The following is a 24,817-nucleotide window of genomic DNA, read 5'->3' as shown; positions in this document are numbered from 1 at the left end:
GATGTCTAAGCGGATATCCAAACTTTAGAATTAATAAACTACCATTGGCGTCAAAAACACTAGAAAATAGCGCGACGTCTTCTGCGCTTCTCCTGCGTAGCTTCAAACTCCTCCTTAATTTGGTCCAAAAGACCGTCAACAGTCAGCACATCAACAGCAACACCAGCAATACCCTTGGCAACCATGATGGCCTTGTCAAACGCCGCTCTGCTACCAGCAGCAACCTCAAAAGCCGCAGTGTGGGGACCGCCATCAGGTACACTTCCGTTCTCGTTGGTGATGCCGAAGAACGGGCTGATACTAGGGAAGTCATGGCTCAGGTTTCCCTGGTCAGTGCTTCCACTGGGCTCACGCAGCTTGTCGACTTCGGCGTCAGGGACCTCGCCGCCAAGCTCAGTGAAGTACTTGGAATACGAGCTCGCCAAGAGGTCGTTGCTGACCATGTTGTCGTAGCCGTACGGCCTCATGGTCAGATTCAGCTCGGCGCCAGTTGCCAGAGCGCCGGCCTCGAAGCACTTCATCACGCGATCGGTCCACTCCTCCAGAGCAACGTTGTCTGCGGAGCGGATCTGGAAGGAGGCTTCAGCAAGGGCGGGAATGACATTGATGCGAGAGCCGGCAGAGCTGATGATGCCGTGGATCTTGTCGGTGGACCGCGTCTGCTGACGGAGTAGAGCAATGGCGTTGTTCGCAACGATGAGGGCGTCTTGAGCGTTGATACCCTCCCAAGGGGAGGCAGCGGCATGAGCCTCCTTGCCGTAGTACTCAACTTCGAAACGGTCCGTGGAAGTGGTGATCATGTAAGGGGAATCGCCGCCGTTGGTTGGATGAGTAATGAGGGAAATGTCGATATTGTGATCAGCGAAGGCACCGGCTTCGTGAAGCTTGACCTTGCCGCCGAGACCTGAGAATGATCAGCTTCGTATCCAGATTTCGACTTTTCAAAATGCATCTCACTCTCTTCAGCGGGCGTTCCGAACAGAATGACCTTTCCAGGGAGGCTCTCAGCACGCATGATCTCAGCGGTGGCAAGCGCACCACCGACGGATGCAGTCGCGATCAGGTTATGGCCGCACGCATGGCCGAGACCAGGAAGAGCATCTAAGCCGAGGGTCAGCATAATCCTGATGATCATTGTTCCAATTGAGTGCCCACTTACCATATTCGGCATTGAAAGACACGATAGGACCATCTCCGCTTCCCTCGAAGACAGCTACGAAGGCAGTGCTGATGTTGTAGATGGACCTGGTCACGTTCCATCCCTCATGAGCCTCCATGAAATCGGTCAGGAGTTTATGCGCTTCCACCTCCTCATATCCAAGCTCCGGATTGTCGTGGATCTCCTGGTTGATCGGCCACAACTCATCGACAATGGAGTCGACATAGTCGGAGATGGACTGAAAGTACGGGCTGATGTCGGGGCTCGAGCTGTTGGACTGGCGGGGCAGGACAGAAGATGCTGCTGCCGAGCTCGCGCCAAGAGCCAAGATGAGCTTGCTTGAAAGACCTCTGATACCCATGCTGTCTGACTTGACGATGACGTCCTATGTGTTCTTGAAGACAGAGCTTGACGGAAGGACTTCAAAACCAAGTCAGACATGGTAGACGGTCGCCTCTTTATACAGCATTTCCCATCCAGACTCGATGTCTAATCAATAAATGTCATGATTATCTTCTCCTCCAAAATACCGCCCGGGCAGACGTGTAATACCGCCGATGAGCGGATGACGAGCATCATGGCCCTCATTCTAAAATCTTGGCCCTCGTGGCCTTGAACCGCTCGTCGGCTCTTCGTCGATCATTTCAATTCGTTGTTTATCCCAACGGTGGGTAGTGCGGGGAAGTGTCAAACTGCTCTGCCAGTCAAATGTGCGACAGAAACCCAGTGTCGCGGCCCTGTTTACTTGAACGGATGACTGCCAAGAACCCAGCCAGCAGTTTTGATGCTATCCCCACCTGCAACCGGGGCCGAGGGACTTGGCGGTAGAGATAGGTATTTATTCCCTCGCACCACTGCCGCCGACATCTGTCCCGACATTCTTGGCTCCGGGAACGTGGTAGACACCGACCGGAATACTCCATGCGAAAGAAACAAAAGCAGCCGATGTGGGTAGTTTGCCGTGGACAAATCTCCCCACTGTGCTCCTGTCCCCCTCCGCACCGCCATGGGGAAATGCTGGGGGACGGGGTCGACCCTGGTGAGTAAGCTTAAAAAATAGCCGATCGTCTGTTCTTTTGCCGACGGGTTATCTGAAATCTAATCACAATGACTAAAATCAAGTTGGTCTTTGATTACACCATTGGCGGCTCTCTCCAGCCACGCAATTCAGTCAAGAACAGTAAAGTTTCAACGACTTGACATCATTGATTTATTCAGGAGCGTGCAGCAATTAATGCACATAGCGAAAACTGACAACCCCCTCCCCGCCGTGTCCAGCCTTTGAGCCCGAGATATGATTGTGGCTCACATTGCCGGCCCTTTCTTCCTCCTCGAACTTGGCATTCTGCTTCTTCAAATAGTACTTGATAAACAACGCCGTGCCTGCACAAACCAAGCAAGCACCAGACATGACTCCGCCGCCAGCGTAGTATCGAGGCTTCTGGCTATCGGGAAACATGTAGCTGGTGTAGAAGTGTGCAACACCGGCAGCCATGAAGTTTACGATAGCAAGTGCAGCAGCACGCTTGGCCCGCGGACGAGGGAGAGACGCTGATAGCCAGCTAACGCAGAGGTTGTAGGGTGCATATGAGCCAGCAGTCATGAGAAACATGGAGAAGTAGCGTCCACCCAGTGAGTCGACGAACATTGCCTGCTTACAGTTAGCTCAACTGTCTCCACAGAAGATAAACGGAAATTTTGGAAACGGAAACGTACCAAGATGTTGCCGAGGAGGGCAAATACCATCGGGATCGCGATATGGTATCCACGCTCATCCTTGTGCGCAGCGTGGAAAGAAACGCAGAGAGACACGATGAAGGCGAAGAAGTAAGGCGGCGAAGTGAGAAGAAGCGTTGTTGTGCGACCATAGCCAAGGGTTCCGACGATAAGGAAAGAAGTTGTTGAATGACTGGGCTGTGATGAGAGCCATTTGTTGGATGATGAAAAGGTACAGCTTGGGGTCGATAAGTGCTTGCTTGAGACCCCAGAAGATGGACTCTGGGTCCTCATCAATGATACCTGCGTTCTCCTTGCGAATTCTCCACTCCTGTTGTTTCACAGTCAGTCAAGCCAAATAGGCCAAGAGATAGCACGTTAACTTACGGCGTACAACTGCTGGTCGTGAGAGATGAAGAGATGTTTGCTCTGCAGGGGGTAATCTGTGAGGAGAGGGAGAAGCAACAGCGCAATGACCACTGTCATGGCGCCCTCAATGATGAACAGCCATTCCTGGATCGCATTAGTATGGACGCGCCTTCTGAAAACTGTGAAAGACTCACCCATGCGGGCTTTCCTGCTTTGCATTCCATTCTCGAGATAATCCCAGCCGCAATGAGTCCAGAGAAAGCAGTCGCGACCATGTTGCCACCATACAGAATCGCAATCCTCGGCGGCAGCTCTTTACGAGTGTACCAGCACGACATCAGGACGAACACAGCCGGAAGGAAGGGCGCCTCTACCAGTCCCAGAATGAAACGAACGGCAGCGAGCTCCGAGAAATTCTTCACGAATCCTTGGCTCATAGACAGAATGCCCCAAAGCGACGTGATGAGACAGATGTAAAGTGATGGCCGGACCTTTCCAATGATGAGGTTTGAGGGAACTTGGGTAATGCAGTCTGAAAGAAGTCAATCATGGATACCAACAGGTACTTAGCAGAAGTGCCATACATCCAACGTAGAACATGAGAAGGCAAGTATTGTACTCGTTGTTGGTCATATTCAGGGTATCTGTGATTCCTGCGATCTTGGCACTGGCGATGTTATTTCTGTCCCTGATCAAGAAGTCAGTGCCAACGACGTCGCTTCTAGGTCACATCACTCACAGAATATTCAACAGGAACAGAATGAAGACGGTGGGCATGAGGGTCAAGTCCAGCCGCCGCGTCAAGCTCATATCCAGTAGCCTCAGCTCGTCGCCACCAAGGTGTTCCAACTCTTGCGGGAGCGGCAGCTCGTCAGGCTGGAGAGCGCGACGCTTCTCAGCGTGCTCGGCCTCGTACTTCTGCTCTTGAATCGCGTCTGCCATTTTGGTGATCGGATTCGGGGTCGTATCCAGCAAAGTCTGGTTCACCTGCTCCGTCTGAAAGACGAAACATGTTCACAGCCCCAGCGTATTTAACAGAAGGCCCAAACAGCTTGGGGAGATTCATAAACATGACAAGGATTGGGCGAGTTCCGGCGAGAACGCCGGTGGATTTCATCGAACCGTGGGGGCTTCCCCATGTTGGGGCCCCGGATTCTTGGCTTGCGGGGAAAGAACGGGTCGCGGGTACTGAATCCCCTTGAAGAAGCCTCCCGGGGGAGTCACCCGAGCATCGGTGAGAATGCCGATGGCTACATATTGGCAAGTTGATGACCAGATTGGAGAAGTGATCGAATGATCTGCTTTTCCGTCCACACGGGACATTTATTCGGAAAAGAGCCGATGAAACGGTCGGCACTTAGCTTGTGTTGTGCATCTTGGTCCTTCATCCAATAGCAGATAGCTGCAGATGTGCGACACCGTGGTAACTTTGCCATACAATGTTACAAATTAGAGAAGACTCGATGCCCCATCATTGATGCGAATTGAAGCAACATAGAGCCTCGAGAGCGTCTTTCATCGGCAGCTTTACTGCTGTTGGAATCATGTCGGTCTATTCGAGTTTAACGCTAAAGTCTTCTATTTAGATGCAAACTCAAATCCCTTCCTGTTGACTGGAGTCAACGGCTCGCCAACTAAAGCACCGTTTGCCCCCACAACTTCAACAATATTCTTCATAGCATTCAGCTCGAAGTTCATCCTTGTCGTCAGGGCTGCACCACCATTATGGCATGTCAATGTCACATTATCCATGTCCGCAAGCACCTTTGAAACCTGCGGCTCGTGGTAGTGTACATCCAGCGCGGCAGCCGACAACTTTCCACTCTGCAAGGCCTCAATAAGCGCATCCTCCTGTACTAGCTGCCCCCGTGCCGTGTTGACAAGTCTCGCACCATCCTTCATCGCCGCAAATGTCTCGCGGTTGAACAGATCTTGGGTATGCGCGTTCAGCGGGGTATGCAACGTAACACAATCCGATACGGCCAACAGCTCATGCAAGTTGGAATGGAAGGTCGCTTCCAGTTCCTTTTCAACTTCGGGCGGCGAACGAACGACGTCAAAGTAGTGGATCTTCATTCCCAGCGCGGTGCGAGCCTTGTAGGCGAGCTTCTTGCTGATGTTACCCAAGCCCACGATACCGAGGACATGGTCTCGAGGGTTCCACGAGATACTTCCAACCAATTTATGCATGGCTGTGAACTGCTCTGGGTCACATGTTCTCGCTGCCCGCTGCGCTCTCCAGAAGTTGCGGAATACCGAGAGAATCATGAAGAGCGCTGTGTCTGAGACGGCTTCGTCGCTGGCGCCGGCACCGTTGGCGTACCAGATACCCCGGCGGCCAAGCGCGTCGACGTCCGCCCAGTTGAACCCCGCACCGGCGGAAGCGAAGATGCGTACCGACGGTGGCAGAAGGGGAATCAGTTCGTCGTCCCATTGGCCCATCTCACCGCCCGTTTGGAAGTGTGGACGGAAGATCGCTGAGAAATCTCCATACTTCTTTGACTTCAAGGCTTCGATGAAGGATGCCCGGTCGGGTTCTTCGTTCGCCACGACATCGAAGCGATCTGTGAAGGTGTTCTTGTAGTAGTCGTGATTGTATTTGATGTCCTCGCCAAGGCGCAGGACGATGGGTTTCTTCCCCGCCATGTTGGAGTATTTGGAGATGTTGAATACAGGGATTGAAATTGACGACAATTGGGATAAGCGCCGGGCCATAAACTTGTGTAACTCGACCTCTGAAGGTGTGGCTGGTCAAGGAAGTATCCAAACGAGAAGTCGGTAACTTTAAGTGCTCATTTTATCCGCTTGTATTGCGTGCTTTGTGGATCATGTTCACGCATGTTTAGGTGATGTTGTTGGTAAGTTGGCAGTTCCCCGCTCCTGGACAGCTCCGTGTTGTTTCCATGCGGGAAGATGCGTCGGTGAGAAAGCCGACGTCTTCTATCCCCAACTTTCGGAAGTTGTCCGACCAGTAGATGCATTATGAAATACGATGCCGCCACAAATTGGTCACCAGATCGTAAACCAAACTGTTCCGGCTACAGCCTGCTCTCTCTATGACGGCCGGTCGTGAACGTTTCCGCATCGGCGCGGATGTGACCCAGTTGCTGGCCCCAGCTCCGTAGCCCGCTACATCAGAGGTGACTGAATCAATATTTTTGACGTGTGTACGTCCTGCTTGCAGAGTACTCATAGATAGGGACGACGAATGACAAGAACCGCAATATATCTATCAGCCTTGGTTATAATATTGCGAATCGAAACCCGAAGGGTCTTCAATCCAATTATGTCATAGCTCATCTACCAATTACTCGATTACACATCCCTTTGCACGGGTATCCAAGCCTCATTACCAATTTTTGACATCTAAGCATCAACTTCGTTCTGTGATTCGAGTTGTAACATTAAACGTGCTCAACATCAAACTTCTCGTTCGGAACCTTCATTGTCTCTAGCACCGTGCTGGCACTGCGGGGTTCCAAGCTCTTCTTGACAGGGTTTGGTGCGGAGAACACCTCCTCCAACTCCTCAAGAGTACGATGCTTGGTCTCAGGGAAGAAGAAAAAGATGAAGATGGCTTCTAGAATGTCCCTAAATTGCCATGTCAGTTGTCTTTCTCTATAATTGATCCTCCAGGTGTTGCTTACCAGAAGACGAAGACGAGATAAAAGTAGTATCCAATCTTCTCAAAAGCAGGCCCAGAGCTGTAAGCCAGGACAAGAGAGATGGCGGACGACGCGAAGTTGCCGACGGCAGTTCCCTTGGCACGGGTGGTAGTCGTCAAGGTCTCAGCAATGTACATACTCTGCTGAGCCGTCCATCCGAGCGAGAAGACAACACCGAAAAGATACACAAAGGCAATGGTAGTGTTCGCAGCATTGGTGTTGTCCGGATTGTCAACAGCCATCTTAGATGTTCCGGTCATAACAGCGAAAGTCATGCTGCAGAAGAGAATGCTGTAAATGAGCAAAGGGCGACGGCCAACCCTGTCAGTCAGGCGGGCACCGACAACACTGCCGAGAAGACCGAGAACACTGTTGACTGCGTTAAGAGCGAGGACCTTCTGCTCTTGGACGATTCCGGCCGTGTTCATCATAGTGACAAGGTAGTAGCTGGAAAGTGAGTTTCCGGAGGCCTGCAGCTGTTAGTGATGAAATCGGAAGAATGAGCTGAGCCGTAAGTACCTGTCCCATAATGGCCATGCCAATGACGCAGATCAATCTCCTGCGCGCAGAATGGGTATTCCAGAGTTCGTGGTAATCCCACCACTTCTTGTCACTAGCCTCGCTGGAAATCTGCGCCATCATCTCCTTCATCTGCAGTTGTACAATCGGGTGCTCGGGATCCTTCTCGCCGTGAAGCCTGGTAAGAATCTTGGCAGCTTCTTCATGTCGATCGTTGGCAACGAGCCACCTAGGCTATTTACACCTGTCAGCAAAGTTATGGAGAAGGTTAGACAGCGACTTACGCTCTCAGGGAGGAAGAAGACAAAGATGAGAACGATGCCGCTAGTGACCATTTGGATCCAGACGGGGATTCGCCATCCATCATCTCCGGGGATGAATGAAGAGCCGTAGACAACCCATCCTGCAATGATTGATCCAACAGGCCTATTCTTGGTTAGAATATCGGGACTTCAAATGACGCAGGTCTTTGTCTGTACTTACCACATGCAATTGTACAAACCAGTGAGCGTTCCTCTCCACTTGGGATGGGCCAGCTCGCTCACGTAGGTCGGCGCAGAAACGCAGCAGAAGGAGACACCGAAACCAAGAATGAAACGTCCACCCAGGAAGTGAGGAATGTCGTGGCTCGTTGCCCTAATATTCTTGTTAGTAATGCGGATTTCCCAATGTTCAAATTGCAGAGGGTAGTCTTACTGCACCGCGGTGCCGACGATGATCAACGCCGCACCCGTGAACATGCCCCAGCGGCGGCCGAAAAGATCATTTACGGGTCCAGTAAAGAAGATGGCAGCTACAGAGCCGACGTTATACCTAAGATCCCTCGTCAGAAACCAAGTCCTTATATTCATATCGCAAAGCGTCGCTCACATCATGAAGACGATACCGGTGGAAGAGCCCGAGGTTGTCATGTTGAAAGTTCGTTGGTACGAGGTCATGCCATTAAGACCACCTGGCACACGATTAGCGATCTACACCCCATGTTACGCCCACATCTGAGGCCTGACATACCCATAAGCGATCCATCGTAACCATTGAGGGCACCGCAGCAGTATGCGACGAAAAGAACGCCATAGAGGGTGAACATCGACTTGGTCCAAGGCGAGTACTTGCTATCGTCGACTTCGTGCGCGATCTCGTGTGCGACGACCGCGGCGACCTCTGCGGGGGGCGCATCTTCTCTCACGTCGCTACTGGTGTGGTCATATTTCTCGTCGTTTGTTGGCGCAGCCATGTTGGCAGGCAGGAGACGGAACTCGTCAACTTCTTGTTACTTCAAAAGGTAGATAATAAGCTCAGAAGGGCAGACAGTCAAAAAGCCAACCACCTCTCCAAATCCTCCCAGGCGCACACCTCTTTATAAGCTCCAACTGCCTGATCCCAATGGCTCGCTTCTCCCACGCTCCCTTGGCTTGCAACCATGCCACCCAAGAAAAAGCCATGCAACGCCAACGCGTGAGGTGCCAAACCCACCGCGTATCCACATCCGTGGGTTCATCGAAACAGCTGAGCTATCCCCGCAATACCCCAGACCGCGCGATCCCCCGGCCGATCACATGAGGAGGTTGACGGCGTGTGGTGCTAGGGTGGGATGCGAAATCCGGGTTGTGTCCGGCATTGCACATCGGAGCGCAGCGAAGAGCCGCGGTAGGAAATTGAACCGGATCGCCGAGGCGCGTCGTGATTGGAGGGGTTAAAGGTGTCGAGCAGACGAACGACGGGTTGGTCCATGGCGTCGCTTGGCGATCCTTTGCCGATGGGGTGAGCGGTGCTGTCGGCTCCGGGTTCCCCGAGAGTACGCTGCTAACTATGCCGCGGCGTGGGTCAGTCGCAACGACTAGAACATGTCTTCACACTGTTTGGTGAAACTAGGAACCATATTTTCTGATGGCTGATCTCTATTCCAGACTTCTGGTTGACCTCGGCAACGTTCCACGTTCTCGGGATGCGCCACGTTGGTTGGCCTCTGTTAACCACCTGCGCGGGAACCTTCATCAGGTGGCGTGCGCGAGATCATGGGATAGGTAACGAGATTCAAATACACGAGATCTTCTCAGGGCGCTTGGGTTTCTGCGTGTTTTGCCGACATCTGCCGGATTCTGCGGCATCGGCCGGGGTAACCGGGCCGGACTTGAATCCTGCTTCGCCGGCTCATGCCAGGCACAAATCATAATCTGCAGTACTGAGGGAGATGCCACAGACGATTCAAATACGTCCAGATTGGCTCTCCGTAGTACATTGAGTAGGTACAAGAGCCTGGCTCGAGGTGCAATATGTACAGCTGGAGAGGCCAACTCAACCTAGATCCGCCTCTCGACCCTGGTGTCAGGCAACCAAAGTCTCTTGCTTGGCATCTGGTTTTCCATCTGTCTCTCTACATTGGTACATCGTACCGGGTAAAAGCTCTTACCACCTACTTAGCTCAGGGTTATTGTCCCTGAAATACGAACTCTTATTCTCGTTCGACATGAACATGACATCATGAACTTATTGGCCTGTCTCCTAGTCTTTGCAGGGGGCCCAACCGACCCATCTCGGCTCCGGCCGGCCTTCCTCGGGCCACATCCCCGCGTTGTCGTTCCCACTGTCAACCGCCTGCAGTCATTTGAAAAGCGGGCGCTGTGGGTCGTTTCCACCTTCTGACCCGAGGAATCTTTCGTTGCGAAAGTCTCGACTCGGTGTCGGCGATGAGCACCGATGTTGGGCCATCTGAGCAGGCGACGACGAAAATCTGTGTTTAGGGGATGGTTGTGTTTGTCCACTCTCCCGGTCATGATCATTTGTAATTCACTATGTTACTTGCTATTCAAACGGAATGCTAGCGCTACCACAGTGTGCAAGGAAAGCAGCATTCAGTAGCCTCAACAAGTTCCCAATCCCAGTGATCTGACGTCCGGGCAAATTCATCCCTTAGCCGTCCTGAGTGCCAAGTTTGTTCAATATGGTGTTTTCTTGGAACACCGGCTGAATCTATGCATGCCAAAATTGGCTTTAACCCGACGAACGAAAAGAATTGACTGGGCTCAGAATACTGTCCTCTATCTGGTCTCTCCCGCACTTGTGTGGGTAGGACGTGATCCTTGGCATTAGTCGGTTTACAAGGTTTGAACATCAATTCACTACCTTATCTATTCTCATATGAGATGCTCATCATGTCGACAACATGTGCTTTAATCGATCACCCTTCGCTAGGTCCGAATTTTTGTGGCTGGACACTATAGTCGAAAGAGACAAAGGCGCACGGCCACATGATTTAAGCCCCGCGGTCATTTGATCTGAACCCCGCGATGAATCACACATCAACTACACGCGAAATTCCATCAATCGCAATCTATTGCGGCTTGCACAACATTGCCCCTGTTTGCGCAATCTTATAGTCCAATGGGATCAGACGGTTTGGAACAGGAACCGACCGAGGGACAACAGCCGCCGCCGCAGGCTTCGACTACCTCTGCACCAGAGAGGGAAGAACAGCACCTGCTTTCAAGAGGCTCTGGAAGTGACGGCGGCGTTCCTTCGGTCCATCCGACTGCGTGCTTCAATTTCCGATCAGCAAGACAACGATGCGATCGTCGCCTGCCTTGGTAAGTCGAATATTCATCTGTTCGCAGCCAAGATGGAATCAACCGCTGACATCATGAGGCAGTTCGCGATGTGTTTCTCAGGATCGAGCCTGTCGATATCCATCTGGCTCTCAAAGAGGTCGCAAGCACGGAAGTGTAAAGTACGAAGACTCCTTGCGAGAGTTAACATTCCATTGGCTGATTTCGGGCCAGTAAGCCGGACACCGTGGAAAAGATACTCGCACGCATCAACGAGAGCCCCTTGCGTGCTCAGGTCATCGCTGCCCTCCTTCGCGAACACAGCGGACAGACATTTCCAACGACACCACCGATACCTTCAAGACCTCATCCTGCCCCTACCATCGCCGAAGATGCAGTCTCTAGTTGCATCCACGTTGCGACTCAACATCATGAGTCATTCCCCCACGACAATCACCGACAAAGCCTTGGCCGAGTTTTCACACCAAGCGATCAAAGCTCCGTGGTGTCACCTTATCATATTATGGCCGCAGCTGCAGCAGATATGACTCCTTCGCAATATGGGGGAGCTTCACCCATTCTCGACCCAGATTTGACCGCACATTTCAGTCATGCTGAAACTCCAGACCCCATTTACAAACGCCTCGAAACATACTTCAGTAACAATTACTCGTCTGGTATCTCCTGTGACATGACATTGCTGACAAGATGGTGGCCAGCACCTCGGATTACTTACCCTAAGGACTGGCAGATCTTAGCATCCCAGCCGATAGACAGCACTCTCAAACTAGAAGCCGATGCCTGCGACCCAATTACTGCCCGTTTGATTGACAAGGAGGATGTGGACCTGTACTGGAGTCTGTAAGTATGGCCCTTCTGGTGCTGCATCAGGGTTAGGACTGATCACGATGTTGGGTTCAAGCTTCTTCCAAATACGCAACTCTTTCGTCGGCCTTCTAGACCCTTTACTCCACACCTCCGAATACGTCTACTCAATTTCGTTTACGCTGTTCTCAGTTGTTTGCGCGATGGGATGCGGCATCTCAGGTCGAGCAAGAGACCGGATTCTATACCCGACATTGCTATCGATCGCGGAGGCCAACGTAAGATGGTCCATAGCCATGCCCGTCAGATCAGTGGAGCTGATTCAAGCCATCATCAACTTGAAATACTGGGCACCTCTTTGCGAAAGACATGCGGATGATCCTTACTGGCTTCAAGTCAGCTATGTAGGTAAATGGGTGCAGCATCTGGCAACTGGGCACTGTCACTGACTACTATCCGTGAATTCACTAGATCGCACCATTGGCAAGAGAGATAGGCATCAACTCCCCTGATGCCGTTGTAAAGCTGGTGAACGCAGCCCAGCCAAACGCGACCAGTGAGTGGAAGGAACGTCTCATGCGAAACTTTGAGAGAACTTGGATCTATGTTTTTCTTGCTGAAAAATCGTTTGGGATCACCACTGGCCGTTATCTCAGTGTTTCGTGGAGCGAGTTGCCCCAATCCGTACCTGATTGGTGGCGGAAACCGATGACAAGTCCCACCGATCGTATGATTTGCGGTATCATAGAGATCAGAGGAAAGCTTGTGAGTAAATTGCTACTGGACTCTGCCTAGATGGAGCATCAGTGTCCGCTGACCAGTACCACAGTTGACAGCTTTAGGAAAACATTCGCTCGTAGATAGAAGCCTTTCAGCCCTGTTGGGCTGGCACTCGGAAGCGTTCGGGATCCTTGAGACTACTCGGGATCTCCGATGTACCCCAGACGGCTCACCTTCGTCACAGTATCTTCCGATTCTCGATTTCTACATGGGTCATTCACTGTTGGTGCTCAGCGCAACTGCGTTGAAGGACATGAGATCCCTTGACAAAACCGAAGCATCGACAGAGATTTCAATTGTCACTGAACGAACGTTCAAGGTTGCTTTGCGCGCGCTCAATGTCATTCTCTACGATGCAATTCTGCATGAGATGATTCTCGGAATCCAGAACAACATGTATATCATGATTGCTCACGCCATTACCGAGATAATTCAGGTGGGTCTCTCTTTCAGCTCATATGCTTCCCCTCGGACTGACATTGAATGCACTGCTTTCTTAGGCCATCAAGCGCGGATGCATCGCATCCTCCGACGCAATTGAAGCTGCGACCAAAGTTCAGGCGACTTCGAGACGACTGGAGAAGCTAGGCCAACAACTGCCTTCGTCGTCCCCGATCCATCTATATAAAGGCCTCGCCCGTGTTTTCGCAACAGATCTGAGGAGGACTATGAAGTCCAAAGAAAATGATTTTGCCCAAGACGGGGAAGAAAACACGGATGAGCCTCCAGATTGGCTTAGAGCATTCGATGGAGGATCGTTGGACTCTGCCGCATGGCTGGACATGGGCTTTCTGAGCTCTGGGCAACCTCTTTCCGATCCTACTCAATTCGCAGGCGCCGAAAGTCTCAATGGACTGTTATTTCCCTAGACCTCTGTGTCCCCCTGCACATGCTGAAAAGGGGCATTACACGCGAATGAGGGCGCCATCTGTGGAAATCGACTTTCAGGACAGATAAACCTAGTTGAAAACGCTTAACACGACTTTATGAACCAGTCTAGTGCAATTGAATCTCGTACGTCACACTAATAAACAACGGGCCGCAAATATGGAGAAGTCTCTACTCGTAATTACAATACCAAAGATAAGCTTTCGCCGCAAACTTTGAGTTCAAGTTCCCCATGGATCTTGAACCTTAATTACATCCTGCCCCCGACCACTCCCGTGGGACTAAAACGTGACTTGTATTGGCCTTAGTTCTTTACAGATATAACATAGAAATGGAAAATAACTTCGAGCGAATATTGACAAGTTGTGATTTGCTCAGGGAGTATAGCTGGTTGTTGTGTAACTACATGGGCCGTTCACACTTAGGCTTTCCTCTTCATCGAAGCTGCAAGAAAAAGACGCATGTCTTAATAATGTTATTGAGATACCAATTGATGGAGTGTATCTCAATGGATGTGCTAGTGTGCCTGTTGCGCATTGTGTCAAGTATTCAGATTTGATGCAAGCACTCGCGGCAAGTCCACAAGTAAAGCTTCCACCAGTATCCATGATGCAAATAGTTCAGTAAATTTCAAGTGAAAGAAAAATAGTGCTGCCTTTCTTAAGAACCTATCTGCTGTCTATCTCGGTTCTGTTGATTTCCCAGGCGATAGCGTCTCCAAAGAGCTTTGCCAGCCTCCGCGAAGTGGTGCCAGAGCCTAGATCATCAATCAGTATATCTCTTCAGTGGACGAAACGGATACGACGTTACCATTCATGGCTTTCTTCAATGAAAGGACCATTCGTGATACCCTGATTCTTCGACTTGGAGTTCTCAAGTGATAAATGACGGTAGGTTATGATCGATAAAAAGCATAGTCAAGCCACTCGTGCATGTCGATGGTGTTCAAGTCAACTTCCGGGATTTCGAGGTCGGCAAGCATTTCGTGTAGCTTTTCGAGCCCGCCGTTTTGTCGTTCTTCCCATACGCCAAGTCGTCGGCGCCGCCTCTCATCCAGAGCTCGCTTTGCCGCACCTTTCTGATGATGGCGCAGCACCCTGTCAAGAAGGCCATTCAAAAGGGACAATACAACGCATGCGAGCCAGCCTTTGACCGTGACGGAATTCGGCAGCAGGGTACCACCTGTCGCGGCACCGATAGTGCCTCTGAGTCTCAGTTCGGACATGGCCGCGGGCCATGTGTGATTGGAGGCGGATGCCATAAGCCAGCAGCGCAACGGCGAGGGCGGAGAAAACGATGAGCTGTGCAAGGATTATGTCACTCTGTCATGGGCTCGATGCATGGAGTCCACAGAGGGTATAAAGTCGGCGGCCAGGCCGCGAAGTCGGACCTGCGATATGGTGGATTGGAGATGGCGGAGTACCGGCAGTGTCGGACAACAAAAGTTCAGCTCTGTGTGAAGGCTCTCCAAGTGTCCGACCGCCGGCCGGTGCGGCACGCGGACCATTGACGTTGTTCTACGGCTAGAGTCAAACTTTGATCCGATGAAACAGCGCGCTCGAATTCTATTACCTCCACCAACTAACATTTCTGCTGAGCTTGGATCAATTGATCCGATGTTTCTGGACTCACTGATTGGTGACGACAGAGGCCTGGAAGCCGGCCCCGCCGCCCCGGACATCATCGGAGGCCGGTTAGGGCAGAAACAAGATGAGCGGTAGATCACCTATTGGAACTGAGTCAAACTACTTGTCAAATGTAAGTTTCTGGTCTGGGGTTGTAAAGCGTTCTGGAAGAATTCCGTCCACTTTCTTCTTTGGTTTCAGAGAACGACGCGAATTCCATTCCAAACGCTACAACGATGCAGCAATACACGTAAAGACGAAGCGACTGATTGGCCGCATTGACGTCCGTTTTGATCGCCAGCGGATCTTTGGGATCTTTGGCGGACCAAGCCCCATCTGCCAAATACGAGTGCGAACAGTGCAATACGACGGAAATGCAGTGTGGCTGACTTGCCGAAGTGGCGCCGAACCAGGACTACTCCGTGAGAAATTCTCTAGAAGGCGATCCTATACGTCGTAAGGATTAGATCGCTAACGTGTAAACCCGCTTATTTCCTTCAATCGAATAGCCCTGTTCGTCTCAACGCTTGACGTTAGGATGGTAATGTGTCACTCCAATTTCCAAAGCCCCCCCGCATTGGGTAAAATGTGATAGCAAGCCGCATTAGAGACGCGGCTTCAGACGAAAATCGCCTCGTCTCCGATGCCACTTGCGGGTTGGTGTTGTGGAAACAGTTCCCCAACCGTGGGCCACGTCGCTTTCCATGTATTCGCTTAGGTATGGAGCACCTGGAGATGCATGCTTAATCGTCATCAGGCTATGAACTACGTATGACTGCCGTGCGCTAGCGCAGGTTCGTGGATGACGACGGGGGCCAAATGGAGGCTGTTGTGGACTGGTTCCGCCCATACTCGCGGTACCATCAATGCCATCGGTATATCCATTCAGGTAAGGCTGAGCAGCATTCGCCGAGATTTCACAACATGCCGAGACCGATTGCGATCCAAGATGGGTGATGATCTAGAGATGGGACTGATGGAGAAATTCCGAGTAGGGGCGCAGTAGTGGTGTTGAGCAGCATCTTGGGGAGTGGAGGGTCGTACAGATGATCAGATAGGGGTATGGTTCGTCTCTCACGATAATAGATAAATATCATCCTTTCTCTGTTTGTCTTCTCTCGAAACACTCACCATCCCATCTTCTTTCGTTCCAATCACATTTCATTCATTATCCCCAACCCCAGACCGCCAACCATGTTGTCTCCCCCAGTTCTTTCCGCCCTATTACTGGCCGGCTCTGCTGCAGCCGGAAGCTCGAAGTACGGGCGCCGTGACTTGTTGGTCACCGACAGCGTCAGAGCTGCCTGTGACCAGCTGAGTGCCATCGCCTCCAACGCGACCCTCTTCCCCAATTCGACCGCCTACGAGACCCAGCGTATCAACGTCTGGGATAAGAGGGCCAACCTTTCCCCTGCGTGCATCTATATGCCGAGTACTGCGGATGATGTTGCCAAGGCGGTTCAGATCTTCCACACCAACAAGGCCCCTTTTGCTGTCAAGGGTGGTGGTCACATGAACGTGGGTGATCCTTTTGGCGCCGACTCTCCTGCCCCTTATCCACTAACGGAATGTGTCGACAGTACCCCGGATCCAACACGATCGACGACGGTATCCTTCTCGCCTTGAATGGATTGAACGCTCGCAAAGTCAACGCCGACGATAACAACATCGAGGTTGGACCTGGCAACAAGTGGGTGGATGTTTACCAGGAGTTGGCACCCTATGGAAAGTACGCCATCGGCGGTCGTCTCAAGACCATTGGTGTCCCCGGCCTCACCCTGATCGGTGGTGTCAGCTACTTTCTCAACAAGTATGGCTTCTCTATGGACAACGTCCTCAGCTATGACGTGGTTCTCGGAAATGGCACTCAGGTCGTCGCCGACAACACCACAAACACTGAGCTCTTCTGGGCTCTCAAGGGTGGCGGCAGCAACTTTGGAATCGTCACCAAGTTCACCTTGAAGACCTACGACATCCCTCTGGTCACCAGCACCTTGCAGGTCTTCCCCCAGGATGCCATCCCCGATTTCATCAAGGCCGCCTGCGACATGGTTCTTTCTGAGGATGGAAGCGTCGGTGCCGGAGCTGTCATTAACATGAACTACAACATGACCACCAAGGAGACTAATCCCCAGGTCTTTGGTCTTCAGGAGACTACCGAGTCGCCCCCTTCTCGCTTCGCCAACTTCACCGCCATCCCTAACGCTATCACTCGCGTCCACAATGTCACCAAACCCATTTACTGGCATGCCCAGATGGAATCTCCGAACCAGATGTTCCGGTAAGCTTTGAGCGTTGATGATCCTTAGTAGCAGTAGCTGACCTATCCTGCCAGCATCCAGTTCGCTCACCAAACCATCAAGCCCGATGCCGACCGACTCTACGAGATCTACCAGTCTTGGGTCGAAGCTATTCAGGATGTTGCTGATGTCGAAGGCCTTCGCCCTACTTACATCTTGAACCTGCTTCCCGCATCCGCTTTGACTCCCTCCAAGACCAACGGCATTGGCAACACCTTCGGTCTTGAAAATGATCAGCCCTACATCTGTATGTGACATAGTACGAATCTTAGGCTCTCTTCGTTCTCAACTAACACACCAATGCAGGGTGGCAATTCACCACTTCTTGGGCTCGCGCTGAAGACGATCTCCGAATGACGGCTTGGCACGAGTCTCTTCTCGCCCAACACCACGAGATCAATAAGGCCAAGGGTCTCGCTACCGAGTTCATCTACATGGGTGACGCTGGCGAGTTCCAGAAGCCGCTCCCTCAGTATGGCGCTGCCAATGTCGAGAGAATGAGGTCCGTTCGTGACCAGTACGACCCTGACTTGACCTTCACCAAGCTCAGCTGGGGTGGCTTCAAGCTTGGTTACTGAGAGTAACTTTACCATACCAAATTCTCGATGGCTTCGTAGCTGAACCCACCGCATTTGTATAGACATCTTTACCTTCTCTTCTTTTACATAGTTACATACATTTATTTGAGGCTTCTATCGCAATTGTGCTTCTTAATGGCTTCGACGTGCCTGCATTCTGACCAAACTTTAATGACATTACTTTCTTACATTGGGTGACTTCTTTCCTCCTTATTCCATTCCGAAAACAGCCTCCTCTTCTACGCTATCTGTCAAGTAAGTGAAGTCGTTGACCAAACACTCCCCAATCAGTTTGCACCTCTCAAATCGCATTCCTCTCAGAAACGCACGGATTTCGAAAGGCAACTTCGAAGAGACTCCGGTCTTCTCGGAATAATAGTTGGATGCTTCTCCCAAACGCCGAATGACGAATGGCACCCGTGCTCCTCTAAAAGAAATGACAAGGTCTCCTAAACAAGACCCAGGTGGCAAAATCACCCTGCAGCTATCGTCGCGAGTTACGTGGTTGTCGAATGTTCCTATTCTTTTCCTTTCCACTGCTGAGGACCTGTCGGTGATGAAGTTCACGTGGCTCCCCGCGTCATTGGACCAAGCTGTCCTACCGGATCCGCCGGTCGTCTTCCTACCGCGATCGAATAAATGGCCTTCGATTGTGTCATGCCCCAAGTCAACGTCATCATTCAGAAGACACCAATCTTCCTCATCAATCGGAATATCAGATATGTCTGGGTCTTCATGAGCCTTCTGCCACTTGCCAATGTGCTTCTGCATGAGAAAGCATCTCCATCGAGAGATGATTTCCCGTCGCATCTGCCCGAGGTCGTCTTGTAGTCGGTCCCTAATGTTTTGGAACGACGCTTCATCCACATCTCGAAGGGTTATCCAAGGCCCAAGGAAATTGATCTGGCCTAAGCATGAACCAATCGCGTCAAGACGGGAATCATTGGCGCCTGCCCACCTCATGCTATCTTTTGTGATTTTCCTCCGCTTGTCTTGGTCTTCTTCTGTCTCCTTGTCGAGGAAGCTTAGAAACGTAGGCCCAATGAACCCTGATAATGGCAAGTCTGGGAACATTGGACAAAGTCTTTCGTTGATGCCAGCCTGGACCTCTCTAATATCAAAGGTGCTAAGCTTGGCTTGTTGCGAATTCTGCCACCTTGTGTGCCTTTTGATCATCTCAACGCCCATCTGGCGCCTCAAAGCTTCGATTCTTCGTGCCGCTTCACTCCAATTCCAATCTGGAACCCATGATGGGAGCCAACCATAGGGGGAGGCGAAGAAGGGTTGGAAACGGACAAAGTGATTGACATGACTAAGCATGTCAAAACTCTCACTAGTGGTCATCACGAATCTTGCCAGATCTGCATACACCTCAGCTGGATGCTTGCTGTAGTCAACAGCCAACTTCTTGTCGTCCAGATTGATGTTTGCTGATATTCCCAGGAGCGCGAACACCTTGTCCCGGGGATCCGATGCCTCAAGCTGACGCGCTCTCATGAGCATCTCGGTAATGTCATCACTTGGCGCCGTGTAATTTGCGATTTGGGAATACCAATAGGGTCGGAAATTCTGAAGACCGTGGGTGACCTGGTAGGCGCATCGAGCTTGAAACATTTCCTGTACAATATCGATTTTCTCTCTTGATTGAATCGTCAGGCTGTACTGTCTCTGATAGCTTGGACGAAGAAGAAGCATTTTGCAAAAGTCGTCCCATGGAATCCTGCGGCAGCCACACTGGATCGAGACGAGCTTCGAAACAACAACCTCCTGAAGCACCCACACCCTCGAGAACCATTTGTGTGATAGAACAGATGCCTCAACATCTTGTATGGTGCCTCTGAAGGTTGTCAAGCTTTTTTGAAGTCGAGATGGTCGATCGTAGTCTTTGTTGCCATGATTGTCAAGAGCCCACATGCTGTTTCTTTCCAAAAAGTTCCAAGCGCAGTGAGTTGTCGTTCTCCCGTTGTCATTCCCAAGATAGATTATCGTGTCACTGGATGAGGCGTAGATATCACGCATCTGCTGAACTTGATGGTTGCGCTCATTCACATTGACCTGGTTGATGCAAATGGCATCTGCCCAGACTCGAATAGGCTTATCTCTTCGGCGTGTGTGACGGAGTGCATCGGAAATATTGCGGCCGATTGGCAACTGTTGCCCATTGATTTTAGCCGTACCACCATTTGTCTTTCGACCCCAAACGTATGACAGAGTGACATATGACGTATGTTCGTCTTCGCAATCGGAAAGTCGTGTTGATATCAGGCTTCCATGTAGTTCCGCATCAATCCTGTCAGCAGGGAGCAAAACCAGAATCCTGATTGAGTCCGAATGTGGCAGTGGGAAGTAGATATCAGGGATGGGTGTAAGCGGTGCTTCTGCCATATTAGATGTCACAGGCAAGAGTAGCGGAGAAGTAATTGATTTGAGTTGTCTTGGGAGACCCTTTCTCAGCTTAGCACACTGGTGGCTGAATTCGAAGGACTGCCAGTCGAAGACTCACTTTGTACACACATCGTGATCGCAACAAAAGGACACCTTGGCACATTGGAGGCGGGGAATTGAAAGCAGCCTGCCATCCACTGTGGATCATGCTGCTGCGATTGGATCGGGGACTGCGAGACTGGGCACTTGTATCGCGATACTGTTTTCCATTGGTCGACCAGAGGGTGAGAAAATAGCGCGGATCCTCGCCGTGACAGTTGTGGTGATGTAGATCCCGTCAAAGGATTGATCTGCCTTGGCAACTTGAGTGGCTGTTCAATTCACAGCCATCCCACAGCCGCCCAATAACTGGATGATCGCTTGGCGAGTAGCACCAGGTCACCTATGTTCAATTTCACATTTCCGTGATCTCTAGTCACCACCGTAATTCTCTAATCACTGCGGGCTATTGACAGTGAACAACAACGGTACACATTGCACACCACTTCGAATCGCTTGATGGAATTGAAGATGTTTGAATATTATGGCCCTTGAAACACAGTCTTCAGCAATAACTATAGAATTTATGCTGCTGATAGCTGAGTCCAGGCAGTCATCGTCTCATGACGCAGCCGCTAGGCAGCAACAAAGTCTCAAAAGGGCTATGCCAACGCAAGACTGTCTCATTTGCGTGGTGAGGCGGCAAATTGTACCCTGTAGGTATGCTGTCACACTGTGGCACAGGTCACAGTTCCTCGTAAATCCTACACTTTCTTGGGTCTACGCGCCTTTTGCCAGAAACTTCGTCTTTCGCTTAATCCGCCGCAACGATGTCATAGAGCCGAAGTGGGCGATTTGCCAAGGATTGAAATGAGAATAACTATCTGAGTCTCCCGGCCACAGTGAGACTAAATGGTCGTATTCTGGCAAAACCTAGGCCTCGCTCTTTTTAGGTCTTTTGAGCTTAGTCCATAACCTTGCTGAACTCGACGTTCCTACCACCGCCTCCCCACAGCTGGTTCTCTAGTCTCTTATCTTCTTTTCTTTACCAACAAATTGCCATGGAGATCAGCCGCGTGTTCCAACGTGACAGCGACTTCGATCGAGAATACGAGTCTGGCAAAACGGCCACTCAAGTCATTGGCGGAGGCATCATTGCTGTCATTGTCATTGTCATCGTGTTGTTCATCTCGTCTATGATAGCCGCTTGTTGCGTATGCAGCAGGCGCAAGGAAAGAAGACGTCAGCACGACTTGGAGATGAGAAAATATATGGGCGAAGACCGATCAAGCACAGCGTCCAACAATGCACATTCAGCTGGAGCAGGCGCTTCCTCCACATCACCCTATGGTCAAGGGACTTATCCTAGCCATGGATATGCCTACAACAACAATACAGGCTACAGCTACAACAAGAATAACGGGAACACGTCGAATGATGACAACGGAATGCCTCCAGCATACACAGCCAGAGATGGGGGCTCGACCAACGGAAACAATACCCAGTCAGGTGGAGGAATTGGTACGGCATTGTAGCAGGCGGTTCAGTCAAACTCTAGCAGTCATTTGTTTAGTGAATCGCGGACAGAAAAAAACTTGTTTAATCTTGAAGATACCTCTTAGTTAATTGTCCTCCCGCCCAGCAATACACAATGCCCGACCACACATTCCTCTTTGACACATTGGCTCTCAGTCGGACAGGCCCTAATACTTAGACAATGATGTATTTTTCCCGGTGCTTGTTTAATTCATGCCATGTTGAATAATACCGTCTTCCGCTGCTTATCGCTTGTGAGGATGTGCACTTTTGAAATTTCGGCGATTAGTAACACAGGGTCTACGTGAAAATCGGCCCAGGACGCACAAGAGATACGGCGGAATCAAGACAAATTTTCGAGGCGACTGAGATTGCATTGCTATAGTGGAAGTAGACCTAGACGACTTTTCATTCTGCCTTTTAATTTTCCATGATTTTCCGTTACACCGCCAACTTTTCCTGGGGCCCAGCAAAGGCAATAAAAAGCAGCGACACAACTTTTTCCCAGGCTCAGAAAAAGTGAGCCCGCAAAGTGCTGCAGGATTGAAGCAGTAGGAAAACACGAGACAAAATCATACTCCAGACCGCAGTTGCCATTAACGACAGCCCCACCCCTCCTTGCAAAATAAGTGACCGGTCACTTATTTTGCAACATTTACTTGGCAACACCGATGTGCGAGAAGCACTTCTTGAAGGAGTCGGCCTCAAGAGCGAACAGACCGCCATGGTCAAGGAGGGTGGCGGGGTTCCAGATCTCGGGGTCGAGGCGGCCGAGAAGACCGGTGTAGCTGGTGAGACCCTGGGGCTCGGTGACACCCCACGGGTTGCGGAGGACGATGTACTGCTTGTCGCCGATGACGCAGTATCCGAGAACGGAGTAGGCGTGGTTGGCAACGATGTTGGCACCGTGGAACTCGCGGCCGGTGGCGTAGGTGAAGGCCGTCATGGGGTTGATGGTCTTGTTGTTCAAGCTGTTGGAACGAACCAGGCCCAAGAGGGTGTGGGCAGAGTGGTTGTTGCACTCGTAGTAGTGGGGAGTGCGGCCGTTGATCTGGGCCATGGCCTTGATGGGGTCACCGCAGTGAGTCTGGGTGATATCGGGCTGCTCCGAGTTGGTGCCAGTGATCCACTTGGCGAAGGCCTTCTCGTAGAGCGAGGGCCAGATGTCAGCGCCGTCGCTGGAGCGGCAGTAGAGGGGCTCGTTGTCGGAGTTGTTGATGGGGATCTCGTAGTTGACCTCAACAGTCTCGGTGCGGTTGTTCTGCTTGCCTCCCTTGTCGTGGAACTTGATGGACAAGAAGCGCTTCTTCTCGTTGCCGTGGGTGTGGACGCGGGTGGCGCGGTTGATGGCGCAGGGGTCGGCCCAGAAGACGGAGAAGAGGGCAGAGACGAACCAGGAGTTGCTGGAGCAGCCCTGAGTGGGGTCGTCGAAGTTGCGGAGGGTCTCGCGGCGGTCACCAACGCGGAACATGGTGATGTCGGAGATCAGGCGCTTGTTGACCTGCTGGAAGAAGTAGTCGTACATGTCGCGCCATGAGGCGTTGGGTGGTTGCCAGCGGCCCTTCTCGCGCATTCTGAAGGGGGTAACCAACTCGTTGATGGACATGGTAACCTCGCGGTTGGAAACAGTGCGGGCGAGCTCGTGGGCGTGGAGGACCAGGCGAAGCTTGCCGTTCTGCATGCGAGCAACCTTGACCTTGGTCTCCTTGATGTCCTTGAGACCAATCTTCTCGAGGTCGTCCAGGCGGCGGACACCAGAGAAGTCGGGGGTCTGGAGATCACGCTCATTGAGGATCTTCATGTCCTTCTCGTCGTACATCTCCGCCTTGCGCTCCTTCTCGTTGAGCTTCATACCGGCGTACAAGACGGACTTGTGGCGCATGTCGAAGAGCTCATCGTAGTCGGTCTGGAGGACATTCTGGAGGATCTGGGCAGCGGCCATGGACTCGCGATCGATCTTGCGGCCGATGAGAGCCTCAGCGAGGGCGTACGGGTTGACGGCACCAACGCAGGGATTCTTGGGGGGAGAGTCGGGGCGGGGCTCCTTGCTGAGATCGTGATCCTTGCTCATGTCGACGAGGTCCTCATACTCGTCGATGTTGCTCTGGGTCGAGGAGCCGGGCTGGCTCTCGATCTTGTGTCCGAGGATGGCCTCGACGAGGGCGAGGACATTGCTGTCTCTTTCGGTGTTGCGAATGTCACCCATTTTGAAGTTAAAAGTTATGTAGAGTATGTTGTAATAAGTTGATAAGATGTTGTGCTTGATGCTGCTGTTAAATGAAGACTAGAGCTGAGATCCTGCTGAATATCCAAAAGACAGCTGAAGGCCGGGGTGTTCGTCAAGGTTATATACTCTTCTTGAATTGCTTTTTGACCACACTTTCTCAGCCTACTTCTCAAACTTCGGCCCTGCAAGCCTGTAAGGTGAATCATGAATGCGCAAACCCCAACTCAAACAGTGTTATGCGTGTTCGCTATCGGTGCGAAAGTTTTCGCATGGTATACTGCGGAGAAAGTCGAGGTGAGATTCGGAAAACAGGCGCCGAGACTTTCCATTGCCGGACTCCTCATACTACACCACAATGTCTCCATCGTCGTATGCAATCTCGTAACATCAGCGAACTACTGGTCTGAGTGTCAGGTAGCAGTTTCCAATCAGATGCCCAGACGTGAGCTGTGTTTTCACATGTGAGTACTACATCGTAAGCAGGATCTCCACAGATGCTGAAGCAGAATTAGCGCTAGATGAAGTCAAAGGCTTACGAGAATTCGTGCCTAATTGTCCGTGAGGGGGTGTCTGGGTTTGCTTTCAGCACGAACTAGAGCTCGCAGGCAGCGTGACGACTGGTGATGTAGGTTTTGATGAAACCCCGAGGAGGAGAAATTCACAC

The 24,817-nt window shown here is 51.4% G+C and overlaps 7 protein-coding genes across 7 annotated transcripts; 3 read left to right on the top strand and 4 right to left on the bottom strand.

Annotated features, from left to right (window-relative positions):
• Nucleotides 1-59: 59 nt before the first annotated feature.
• Nucleotides 60-4,186, bottom strand: Pm20d2-3 (Peptidase M20 domain-containing protein 2; the record flags this gene model as incomplete). The annotated part of the gene is made up of 10 exons (XM_036639868.1): nt 60-904; nt 958-1,101; nt 1,160-1,544; nt 2,469-2,810; nt 2,876-3,068; nt 3,112-3,206; nt 3,263-3,388; nt 3,439-3,776; nt 3,829-3,932; nt 3,984-4,186. 10 exons carry the CDS (start codon nt 4,184-4,186, stop codon nt 60-62), a joined length of 2,775 nt encoding a protein of 924 aa, XP_036494290.1.
• A 636-nt stretch (nt 4,187-4,822) lies between these two features.
• On the bottom strand, nt 4,823-5,890 carry GOR1-1 (Glyoxylate reductase 1; the record flags this gene model as incomplete). The annotated part of the gene is made up of 1 exon (XM_036639867.1): nt 4,823-5,890. One exon carries the CDS (start codon nt 5,888-5,890, stop codon nt 4,823-4,825), a length of 1,068 nt encoding a protein of 355 aa, XP_036494291.1.
• Nucleotides 5,891-6,648: 758 nt separating this feature from the next.
• CGCS363_v008017 (Lactose permease) lies at nt 6,649-8,662 on the bottom strand (the record flags this gene model as incomplete). Its single annotated transcript, XM_036639866.1, has 8 exons — nt 6,649-6,835; nt 6,892-7,379; nt 7,429-7,662; nt 7,713-7,854; nt 7,912-8,064; nt 8,125-8,241; nt 8,299-8,380; nt 8,440-8,662. The coding sequence occupies 8 exons, from the start codon at nt 8,660-8,662 to the stop codon at nt 6,649-6,651; spliced, it is 1,626 nt and encodes a 541-aa protein (XP_036495052.1).
• Nucleotides 8,663-11,514: 2,852 nt separating this feature from the next.
• Nucleotides 11,515-13,444, top strand: priB-2 (Protein priB; the record flags this gene model as incomplete). Its single annotated transcript, XM_036639865.1, has 6 exons — nt 11,515-11,629; nt 11,690-11,831; nt 11,893-12,199; nt 12,267-12,560; nt 12,625-13,011; nt 13,076-13,444. 6 exons carry the CDS (start codon nt 11,515-11,517, stop codon nt 13,442-13,444), a joined length of 1,614 nt encoding a protein of 537 aa, XP_036495053.1.
• A 2,838-nt stretch (nt 13,445-16,282) lies between these two features.
• Nucleotides 16,283-17,966, top strand: CGCS363_v008015 (Bifunctional solanapyrone synthase; the record flags this gene model as incomplete). The annotated part of the gene is made up of 4 exons (XM_036639864.1): nt 16,283-16,606; nt 16,669-17,369; nt 17,424-17,635; nt 17,695-17,966. 4 exons carry the CDS (start codon nt 16,283-16,285, stop codon nt 17,964-17,966), a joined length of 1,509 nt encoding a protein of 502 aa, XP_036495050.1.
• A 3,620-nt stretch (nt 17,967-21,586) lies between these two features.
• CGCS363_v008014 (uncharacterized protein) lies at nt 21,587-21,925 on the top strand (the record flags this gene model as incomplete). Its single annotated transcript, XM_036639863.1, has 1 exon — nt 21,587-21,925. One exon carries the CDS (start codon nt 21,587-21,589, stop codon nt 21,923-21,925), a length of 339 nt encoding a protein of 112 aa, XP_036495051.1.
• A 656-nt stretch (nt 21,926-22,581) lies between these two features.
• On the bottom strand, nt 22,582-24,132 carry tpr (Thiol protease; the record flags this gene model as incomplete). The annotated part of the gene is made up of 1 exon (XM_036639862.1): nt 22,582-24,132. One exon carries the CDS (start codon nt 24,130-24,132, stop codon nt 22,582-22,584), a length of 1,551 nt encoding a protein of 516 aa, XP_036495048.1.
• Between the last annotated feature and the right edge of the window lie 685 nt (nt 24,133-24,817).

Source organism: Colletotrichum siamense, assembly GCF_013390195.1.
Source record: "Colletotrichum siamense strain Cg363 chromosome Unknown KSG_Cg363_contig05, whole genome shotgun sequence".
NCBI classification, from domain to species: domain Eukaryota; kingdom Fungi; phylum Ascomycota; class Sordariomycetes; order Glomerellales; family Glomerellaceae; genus Colletotrichum; species Colletotrichum siamense.
This window is presented reverse-complemented; position numbering and strand designations above follow the sequence as displayed.